The following is an 11741-nucleotide window of genomic DNA, read 5'->3' on the forward strand; positions in this document are numbered from 1 at the left end:
GTCACTGTGTCGTCAGTAACAAGACTTCCATTAAACTCGGAGTTACTCCAAGACCTCTGATTTCTGAAGCTGCAGTGTAGGGAGACTTCTATCCTCTAGAGTCTTACTGAGTCACAGTGCAACCCTGCTAGAAGCTTTTCATTATCCATACACAGCTCAAGCATCAGTTATAGAATGTTTTTTCTTAGTAAATGATTGTTTTAAAATGACCAAAGCCACATGCTTCCCAAAAACTTATACAAGCAGACTTCTTTCAAGTAAAAAAGACTTCTTTGTACCAAGCCTAGATGTGAAAAAACTCATAGGATCCCCAAAATTATAAGATTAATTATTAATGAAAGGGTAATCTCGTGACATTTTAGAACATTTATTAAGAAATCATCATTTTGCAGATATTTTGTTTGACCTTGTAAGAAAAAAAATATTAAATGTCAGTTGAAACTCTATTGGAATTATAAGATTCAAAAAGCTGCAAGTTTAAAGAAGAACAGTCAGATCAATAATTAGGGGCCCTTACAGATCACAAGAGGTCACAGTGTTTTTATTTAAACTTTACATTGGCATAAATAATTCAAGTGAAAATAGAGTGCACGCTCTTTTAGGGAGTCTTGCAGATCAGCATTTTGATAACCATCAGAACAAATGGTCTTAAAAAAAAAAAAAATCTATCATTGCATTGCCAGAACCTACTGGAAAAGGCATTTTATGCCATCCTAATATAAGTCAAAAATGTGTAAATGTCGCTGGTCTCTTTCAAAGAAAAAAACGATTACTGAACATTTCTGGACAAAACATGGCACACTGCCACTTCTCTTTCCTGTGGGATACAGTTTGCTTTGATTCAGATGCATGAAGTAAAACAATATTTTTATCTTGAGCTTTTGCTGACTTCAGCTCCTAAGGGAGCCCAACGTGCAGCTTTACGTTGTACAAAACAGACACCATTCTGGTGAGCAAGGACTTGGAGTCACTATATTTGGTTACTGTGATGTGGGGAAATTACGGTAGTTTAAACTATCTTTCTAGAAACCAGGAGACTCTGACTTGGCTCTAATAGTTTAGAGCATATTGTTTATATTTGTTGTAAGTTTACAGCCACTGTATTGTTTTCCTACTTTTGTACCAATGAAATTAAGACAAGAAGAGAGCTGAGTATTCCAAAACTGCCATCACATTGCAGAGTTACTGCTGAGAGCAGAAATGAATGAGGTCAGACACTCCATTAAATTCTTAAAGACAACTGTCAAAGCAATCACAGTTGCTGTAAAATTTCACAACCCTCTTCACAAACAGTACCTTCATAATTGCAAATTAAAAAAAAAAAAAAGATAAAGTGTTCCAGTAGGATGTTAGCATATAAGAAACAATCCACATCCTGAGAACAGACAACACCTGCCCATCACAGAGATGGGAAACAAGGTGGTCGTAACTCCAGGCCTTCAAGGTCTCAAAGGATAATGTTTTAAAAAATCAGAAAAACATCACTGCATTAATGTGAGATGAATGTTTCTCACACAGGGCACAAGGAGCAAGGGCACTGGCAGAGTCAGGTAAATACTAATTGAAAAGCTATATTGTGAGAGCATCATACCCACGTTACGCAGACAGGGACAGGAGGAGAGGCGGCCGACTGCCCTGCTCTGCCCTGCAGCCCTTTTCCTCCTCCCACCATTGGACTCTAAGTTGCTAACTTGTAAAGAGAATGAAATCACTACTGAGTGTCACCAGGGAAAGCTTAAGGTGCAAGGAACACAATTTGAACTTGCCTTCCTTGCTGTGGAGGTACAGTCACTGCTCAAGCTCTTTGCCCTTGAGGACTGCGTTCTCCTCAGCTCTCAGGCTGATTTTGTATACAGAACTGCTACCAGCCTCTGTCTCAGCAGTTACTCAGCCTTCCTAGGACAGGCTTTTTTATCCCACATGTCCTCAGGCTTTGGCATTTAAACCATATTTTACTTTGCACCCAGGAACTGCCTGCTCAGAATTTTTTTTCTCCTATAATCTCTCCTGGGGCTAATTATCTTTTTCACTTCTGTTAGTAGGAAGCTAAACATGAGTCTTACGGTCTTATAGGCATATTGAAGTGCAGTCCCAAACCAAGGAGTCTAACTCCCTCCTGGGCGGTCTGAATTGGAACCTTGCACATTTAAATAGACTTGGCCCTATGAGAGAAGACAGGAGAGAGGATGGAAGAAGCAGAGCAGCACAGACCTGGGACATGAAGTCCCTGTAAGCTTAGTTTCTGGACAGCATTTACATGGATATAGCAACCAGCACAGCACAGAACACAGTGAGTTCTGCACAGTTCCGCCACAAATCCATGCACATACATAGAAGTTGAGCCTATGCTGGGGTGTATGGCACCAAATCCAGCCTGCTAGTGACCCTGGATGAGCTAGTCCAAAGCTGATGGCAATCAGCTGTTATATATACAGCAACAGAGTGGTCTGAATGAAGTGGTTTGTGCCACCTGAATTTTCTCATCACCATTTCAGCATTTTGATACTGTCTTCATATGGTCATAGTCCACCTACTGACAGAGATTCTTCAGACTGGTGATGTTCTCTTCAAGCACCTCCAATGAAGCATCTCCAAGAACTAATATCCTCACAGTGAATTTTCTAGACTGTAGCAGTGGTGCAGAGCCTGCTACGATGGAGCTGAAGAGTTCATTTACGACGAGGTGGTCATCTAGTCCCACTACCTACTCAAAGCAGAGTGAAGCTCAAAGCAAACAGCAAAAGGATACAAAAAAGTAAACCTGTTCTTCAGTGCCTTTCACTGGTCTGAAACTATTTTTGTGTAAAAATTGCCTACAATTAAAATTGTAAAATGAACAGAACAGGAAAGCACTAAGAGACTACAGTGACAAGACAGTGTAATAAATCAATGTCAATGGAATTGACAAGTGTATTTGGAAACTGGATTCAGTACTGCTGTAGGTGTTACATAATCATTTCATTGAGGTCTGAAAATAAAATGTAGATGAAGGAAACAGGATATGACTTTAACAGATAGTCCTGCATATGTTGTTATTTCTTCTCCCGGGGCGTCAGTGAGTTACATGCTATCCACAGCACATGAAACAGAAATAATGATTTATTTGGCTGCTTGGAACAGGCACGCTTTTAGGATGGCTGTCAGTGTCCCTGTTGGAAGTACCAGTGTATATATAGCACACCATCGTACCAATGGCTGGGTAGCAAATGCTTATACACAGAAAAAACTGCTCCAACATAGCTTTTTCATAAAGCCTTTACACTTAATCCAGTGCAAAATTAGACCTTACATTTCTGAGGGCTTGAAAACAAAGGTCCTAAGCAAGAGCCCTGCCTTCGGTACAGTAGTGAGCCTGCTTGAGAGGACTAGAAACCAGCCATATGCCTTCCAGTACTCCTACCCCAGCTGCCAAATGAACGTGTCTTTGAGCACACACACTGCCGTGCACCTGTAGACTCAGGTATCACTTCTGTGAACAACAAAGTGTGTGCGTAACAGTGTAGTTTCCTAATGCTTTGTAATAAGCACCTATTGCCTGTATGCAAAATGACTGTATGTAAAACCCCAGTGAAAAGTAAGAAAGATTTTTGTCCACGTCATAAACTGTAATGTGTTCAGGACATTATGCAACTACCACACTGTATTGCTATAGGGTATTTTTAATACTCCGTAATTTCAACATTTTAATAACTATTTCTTAAAACTCAGCCAGCCACTAAACACAGATGCCTGTGGCACATGCTGATTGTTGACATTCTCAGGCAGAGAAATATATTTTCTTTAAATTGTAGAAGTGTTGGAAAATATGTTTTTAAGTTCATATAAAGATGCATTAAGCCGTTAAACCATTCTAAAGGGCTAAAGCTTTCTTACTGAGGTTGGGGTTTTTTTTGGTTCATAATGGGAGGTCTGGCTGGATCTTTCCATCTGCTGTGCTGGCTGTTGCTGCAGATGGTCATAATCTGTACATATGGTACGTGCATATATAAGCTGAAACCAACGTTGTCTTGGGTTAAAAGCAGGCACACAAGATGAGCTTGGATGCCTCACACAAGAATATTGGTAAAGGACATAATTCAGAGCATTTTACTTTTCTAGGGGAATTTTACATTGAGTTAGGGAAAGAAATATTTACAGCTTACTGAAAAAAAAAAATCTCAACTCAGAGAATGTAAAGTCTGGAACTGCAGTTTGTTTGGAATACAGTTTTGGCATTAGCTCAACCCTGAATCTGTGCCAGACTTTGGTTTAAACTGAAAAAACTCTCGAAAACTTCCAGTGAGAGAGAGATGTGCAACAGCCAGGAACAAGATGGTCATCCTGGCTTTAGAGTCCTTGCTTTTAAGTCAAAGAGAAAGGTAGAGGAGAAAATGGCCTTCCAGTCATGAAAAAAAAAAAAAAAGACATCTTCAGAAATAAAGTGGTTTTCAGACCTGAAGTTGCTGCTTAAGCCAGTCTCACTGCCACTAAATGGTTGTTGAAACTGATGGTGACTAGAGAAGGGGAAAAGACCTCATAGTTAAAAATAGTATCTAACAGTGAATCACACATAAACCTAACAAATATTAAGCTGTTCTCAGCTACCTGCTGTAGTACCTGAAAACTTCTGCTTGCAAATTGGCTTATGAACTTCTTGTTAGGAAAAAATATCACAGTATTTCTCTGACATGGAAAAACTCTAGAAGAAACTCACAATTTGTACAGATACCAGTACTTGCACTTCCAAAGATTTCGTAGCAAGTGGCTGAAAAGAGGAATTCATTAGAAAAGCAAGACATGAATAATTTCTGACACATGATCAAATGCATTTTCAATATTTCCTGTATCTTTTCCTATAACCTCTGTATTACAATTTATTGGCAACATTTGCCCATTCATCAGATGAAATAATTGTCAGAGCAGATGAAGCCATGAATCTTCCTTCTGTCCCTTTTTTTGTACTTTTTTTTAGAGCTCTGCTGTTCTCTTTGCTAACTTTTCTTGCACTGGGAAAACACTGCACATATTCAGCTACAAGGGTAGAAAAGGAACATAAATTGACTTAAAAAGAGTTGCTACCACTCTAGCGTGACTCTGTAAGCTACTGTTTTCTTTCTTATTTCAGGTTTGCTTTGTGAATTTAGATGCAAACAGAGATGATTGCAGCGATGAGCAAGTGCAACAGGTAACAATTTCTGTCCTAATAACATGTACAATGAATGTAGATACATCAGGACTTTCCAAAACAAACCCAGATCAAAACTCTATGGACAATTCAAAGACAGAATTTAGCTCTTACGGAAAGGAATGCACCATGAAATGAACGCATTTCAACGCCTGTCCCTATTTTGTAGCTTTTCTTATTCCCATCCCAGAAATGCCTACTTTATTACTGCAACCTGTGAATTAACAGCATTTATCCTGTCAGTGGACTTCTTGCTCAGCCACAGTTTTGTCAGAGACTTGGATGTGTCATACATCCAGTTATTTAATTTGACGCAATAATACATCAAAATCATTTCTGAAGTCACTCTTTGCTATTGTCAAAAAGCCTTTGAGACTTTAGTCATTTGACCCATCTCACTCAGTCAAACTCCAGGTGGTTTGAATGTGTGGTCTTGAGAAGAAGATTAGATAAAACAGAACTAAAGATGTGTTTGACCTGTTTAGCTGAAAGTTTAGAGGGGTAGGAAAAAAAGGGGATTTAAATACATATATAAGAAAGAAAAAAAGTTTGGTTACTTTACAAAAACTAAGACAAGCTATGTCATGATATTCTATTTAAAATATGTATGCTCATTCCAAAACATTCTCAAATCTGAGGAAGTCACATTTTAAAGGTATGGCCCGATAATCAACTTTGAGATTACATCTTCCTTTACCGTTCATTTCCATCATCCTGGCTTGGTGCCCATGCCTGACACTTAGCTGCTGGCAGCAGTATGTGGTAAGTGCTCAAAGGAAGAGTCTCCTGGCTATTCAGGGAGTTCCTCAGTAAAGCATTTAGGTTTGCTGGAACCATTTTAGCTCATGGAAGGACAACTGATGTAGGGACCTAGGTGCCTTCTGCAAGTCATAAATTAGCAAGAACTGTTTCTCTATGCCATTTTCTACATCCTGGATCTGTGAAAATTCAGATGACAAAAATAAATAGAGTTTCTTGCAGAAAAATGATTTTTCTGTTGAATCAGCAGGTTAACTGTGCAGAACAGATTGAGAGGTTTAACTTCACTGATCCCACAAAAGCACCAGTTGTTTTCTAATAAACAATCATTTTGCTAGTTAATCCTTAAACTAGTTTAATGCAGCGACTGTTTACAACAGCTGGAGATGAGTTTATTCCTTCACAAGCACAAATCACCTCTGAAAGCAGCAGCAGCGTGATTTTTACCTCTCAGCCCTACAGCAGCAGTGCATACACCACTGGCACACTTCACGTGGCCACCAGCAGCTTCGTTCCCAGCAGAGCCAGCAGCCCCCCGGGGCACCCACCCCTGCCACCCCCCGTGACTTCTACCAGCACAACCACACCTTTTGGGCTCATTTTAAAAATGCACTTTCTTGTGCAGAGTCAACACATTCATTAGGTGTGACTAGGACTGATATTTTAATTTTCAATGTAGATAATAAAATACTCAATGCTAGCATAGGCATTGTATATTCTTCTTATAGTACTGCATTTAATGTAAATTGGCTTTGAGTGAGGTGGGGTTTTAATACCCACTAAAGCAGTGAAAGCATTTCACATAAGAATTTTAAAGATGTTAGCATAGCTGTCATTCATATGAAATATATAATTATTTACTAATAGATACTGTTGGGATTTTGCATTATCCTCTGGACCTTGAAATGGGTTACACTGTTGGAGGGGTTTTTATTATTTTTTAAAAGCATAATCATCTTTCCATTATTTTTTATTCTGAACAAAAAGCAAATTCAAAATGTCATAATTTTGTATCTAAAAAATCTGATAGAATGTGGCAATTTAAGCAGTAGAAGATAGAGATATGTAGAGAAATATGTGTGATAACAGAAAGGTTATAATTTAAAAAAAGAAAAGATGAGAACTTTTTTGAGCTATACTGAAATGTCAAACTGAATTGAAGTGCTGAATTTAGTTATGTCAAATATAAATACTTAGCCCCATCTGAAGATCAGTCTACTGAAAAGTAAATTGTTCCCCGAAACCGAATTAGATTTGCTAAGCCAGAAAGTTTTATTATATCTAATTTAATTCACTCTGAGGAAAAATAACAGTACTGCAAGATTATCATTCTAAAGATGAAAAGGAAAAAGTAGAGTGTTATTGAATTGCATAGTAACTAAAGCATGGGGCTGGGTACGTGAGATCTGCATTCCCTTAATGGCTTTGCCATTTGATGAGTTGTGTTCGTGTATAAAATGGAAGTGGTATTTACTTCCTCTGGAATGGGTTGTCCTTGATTCCCTGTTCATAACGCACACTGAGATCCTTGGCAAGAAAGGACTGCAAGCACTCTTAGAGCAGGTATTGTCCTCCTCGTCTGGCCTTTGTACGCTAATGAGCACAGATATTTACTGGCACACCACTGGGACTGTAGCAGTATTGCAGTACAAATCTCCTGTGTTACAAAGCACAATTGATGTTAATGTTATTGCCATCTTTGGCTCTAGCAAATACATGACAGACAGAAAGTGATTGCATCATTACAAAGGAAAGGTCATGAAAGTGTCCAGTGGAGCAGCAAAGAAGTGTATATTCCATCTGTGTATTAAATACTTTTGTTATTCCAGATTTAGAAATGCATTAATTTGATCAGCAATTTTCAGCTAACTTTCCCTTTGGGTTCTTGCTTATCATATGCCTGAAAGATTTGCCCTATTCTCATTACCATACTTATTGTCTAAACCAGAAAAGATTCAGCAACAGACACAGTGTTCTCAGTCTCTTAGGAACTCTCTTGTAATAGGAAAGCCAAGCATTTAGATGTGCAAAGGCAATCAACTCTTTAGCACATGCCAGTGTAAGGGATGACAAATTGTCCTACTGGAGTGCTGTGCAGAAGTTTACACCATCACCGTGGTCATGGCCTGGGAGCTCAAAAGAAAGAATGTGCATTTTAATGCTGCCAGTTCCACTTTTGATGAACTCGAAATAGTAAGTTTAAGCTTTCTAAAGGAATGCCTAAGTTGTATACCATTTTGTTATTTATGAATATAACTGCACAACTCAGACTTCATTACCTGAGAGCAAAATCTGTCTTTCAAACTACAGAAATTGATCAGCGTCTCTCCAAGTCTCCCCAAACTCATCAGTTCTATGAATGTACAACCACCCAAGGAAAATGAAATAGTCCTGCTGAGTGGATTAACATCAGGAAACCTTCAAGCTGATTATGAAGTTCCCCAGGTAGGAATCATAAACTCTTCTTTAGGACCACATCACAGCTGTGAAGGAATTTGGAAACTGAAAAAAGGAAGGTGAAAGCAGGGACTCTATACCAGTTTAAGAACTGAGCAGGAGTTTGCAAACATAAAAAAAATAGATTTTTCTTAGAGAGGTTAAGTGAAAGAGGAGGGAGGACAAAGAGGAGAGATCCCTCTATTCCCCATAGATCCTGCAGATATCTGGGTTGCAGCTGATAATGCTGTAAGCCACATTACCAGTTGATACTACTTCAGGGAAGGCAGGCAGTGGTGGCAGAGATGATTCACAATCCCAGATTTCAAGAGTAGGGTAGCAGGAGTCAGAAGGACAGCACAGAGAGGGAAAAGGAATGATACAACATTTTCTGTACACACAGCTACAACAGGGCACAGCTCCTACAGACTCCCTTTCAAGTGAAGTCTTTCTTACTACTGAAGTCTACTTACTACTTTTGTTCCCAGTCCATCTGGTCCCACACATCGACCTCAGAAAAAAGCTGACAATAGGGCTTGAAAATCCTTGAGGCTACCCTAAGCCTGAATATGACAATTGAAAATACCAGGACACATTAACCATATCAGAGCTGATACTTCATTTAGCTTCTGTCAATGTAAAAAGTAATTAAAGCATAAATTAAAACTTAACATTTAAAGGAGCTAAAGGCAAAGTTCTCACACAAACTCCTTCACTCCTGTTATTGCCAATGAAATGTTCCATAATCAGAAACTGCAGGCCAAAAATTCCTCCTACTGGCACCACGTTGAGAAAGGAAGCAAATGATAACATTTGCTTAAAGGCATTTCAACACACAAGTTCCAGGAACTTAACTCCTTATTATAATAAAAAGGTGGTTTAGGGGGAGGGAGGTGGTTAAAAAAAAAAAAAAAACTCCTTTCCACTTTTATCTTATTTCTTTCTCTTCATGTCTGTGCAAAGAAAAAGAATAAAAAATACTTTGGTATTTCCAGTCCGATTCTGATCTCATTTGCCTAAGCATGAATTGGGAACCACTTCATTAAAACTGCAGAGGTGTCCTGCAGTACAAAACTGTCTAACTAGCTTAAAAATGAACAGGTAACTGCAGCAAGGAAAAAAAAAGTCAGAAAACGTTCTTCCACTGATACTGATTTGTGTACGTAAATCTTCATGAAGCAGGCACTAGAACAGCTGTATTGCAGAGATTATTGAATTTTATGTTATACCAATGAGGTGCTCATTAAGGAGAGAAATTACCTGATTATAGAGCTTCCTTGCCACTTGAGGCTAGTGGCTGAATTGAGAAAGATTTAAAAAGAAAAGCACACAAGCCTGGGGTGGGGGTAGAGGTGCTCCAAGCCAGACATCCCTGGGGGGAAGCCTCTGTGGTACACACAGCGATGACACTGCTTCCCAAATAAAGAGTCAGCCCAGTGCTAAAAGAACATGGCCATTGGGACTAGCAGCCTTCACAAGAGTGTAGGTAACAGAGAAATAAAAACTAACCTAAATTTCTGTAAGATGAGTAGAGCTTTTGCACTGAGATAGTGAGATTTATTGGATAGATAAGCAAATGCTATGTTGGCCCTTATATTTGCTAGGCTTTCTGGAGAACTTCATTTGTAAGTAGATTTGCATCATCCTCATACCCTTTCACAAGCACAGCCCTGCAAACTGTGGACTGGAGAAACAGCATGGGAATGTTTGCTCTAAGACTGCATCTGTTATTAATAACAGTTCTCACAACACAGCATATGCTTAGGTCTGATTCAGTAACAATTCCTGAGGGGCTATTTAAAAAAATAAAAATCTTTCTTTTGTATTTTACTTTTAACAGGCTAACGTATCTGGTTTTTTGTTCAGACACATTTTTCAGTTGTAAAGGAATAGTAGACTAATAAAACAGGCAGTTCCAACAAAATAATCATCCCACTATTATTACTAGGTTTCTACTTTGCTTTCACACCCATTCCTAGGATGGGGTTGCGTTATGCTAGGTACTCCGCAAATGCACAGGGAGCCCAGGGTGTCTTTTACGTAGCTTAAAATCTCCAGCCTTGATCCAGAGTTGGTTACACTTACGCTGGCTCCTTCCTGGGGGTCTTGAGTTAAAGTTCATGATCACAAGCTGCAAAAATTTGGCTTTGCTTCAGAGTATATCTGTACCACAAACACAGTTCCATGCAGAGATATCAACTTAGCTTTGAGGGAGTATAAACATCCAACAGTTTTAATATCAATAAAGTGAGCATAACAAGAGTTCTTTTTTCTCAGTTTCTGCCCAACTTCCTGCTTAACTATACAGCCTCTCTGGCTAAGACATCTTTTATGTAAAGGTTCACCACATTGCGTGTTTGCATTTGGAGGTTATGCTGGTCTGAAATAACAGGGCTTTGGGCAAATAAGGAGTGAGAGGGAGAAGAACAAAGAAAATAAAACTATTTTAAAATAGTTTGCAAGAACATCTAAAGGTGACCTGCTCTTCATCTCACCAGCCAGTATGTACAGGGCTGCCTTCAAAACAAGCATTGCAGCAGAAATTATCCTGAAAAGGAATTCATACCCACAAACAATTCCCTCCAGAGACAAGTAATACCGGGTGGTGTGAGGGCTGTAATAACAGTGTGTCAGGTGGCTAACTCTGACATAGCTTAAAGCCAGTAACACTGTCATTAAAACAAGAATTTGATTGGAAAAAAAAAAAAAAAACCTTGGTTATTTCAACAAAATAAAGACACCCCTGTGATACAGCTGGATTCTCTACTAAAATGCTTCTTTAACAGATGTTGATCCAAGCGGTTTTATTTTGGCATATATGTGACTGCACACTGTGTTACAAATTTCTAAATGACAAACTGTATTGCATCTTGACAACAGAACATTCCTGAGATTTTGACAGAGGGATGCTTAAAACAAGCTTGTTTGTTTGTTTGTTTTTAATTAAATAACTCTCTGAGATTCTTTCCCCCTCTAGTGTCCTTGGCTAGCAGATGTCTGCTTGGTTCAGTGTGCAAGGGGGGACAGGAAGAACAGCGCAAGCTGCATCATCTTTGAAATAAACAAGTTTCTGATTGGGCTTGAGCTTGTTCAGGAGAGACAGCTGCAGATAGAAGCTCATGTCTCAAAGCCTGAGGATGACACAAACTGCTCAGTGTCCTCAATAGAAGAAGATTTCCTCACAGCATCTGAGCACCTCGAGGAGGAAAACGAGGCTGATGAGTATAAAACTGGTAAAAGCAATGAGACTGAGCATAATTCTGCTATTGCATAATTCTGTATTGCAGAACAGCCATAGCAGTGCTTACAGAAATTGCACTCAGTGTTAATTTATGCAGATAATTTATTTGTAATTTAGAAAATGGATGGCTATTCATACTTT

The 11741-nt window shown here is 38.9% G+C and overlaps 1 protein-coding gene across 10 annotated transcripts in view; it reads left to right on the top strand.

The window, feature by feature from the left end:
- Positions 1-11741, top strand: part of SPHKAP (SPHK1 interactor, AKAP domain containing) — a 72157-nt gene that overhangs the window by 43567 nt on the left and 16849 nt on the right. For 9 of the 10 annotated variants that reach the window (XM_083848776.1, XM_083848771.1, XM_083848768.1 and 6 more), the window contains 3 exons: positions 5105-5164; positions 8234-8368; positions 11337-11592. In XM_083848776.1, coding sequence (XP_083704902.1) covers positions 5105-5164; positions 8234-8368; positions 11337-11592 — 451 coding nt within the window. The remainder of the gene's footprint in view (positions 1-5104; positions 5165-8233; positions 8369-11336; positions 11593-11741) is intronic. The other variant, XM_083848775.1, reaches the window with a different exon arrangement.

The sequence above is a fragment of the Anser anser genome (genome assembly GCF_964211835.1).
Source record: "Anser anser genome assembly, chromosome: 9".
NCBI classification, from domain to species: Eukaryota; Metazoa; Chordata; class Aves; order Anseriformes; family Anatidae; genus Anser; species Anser anser.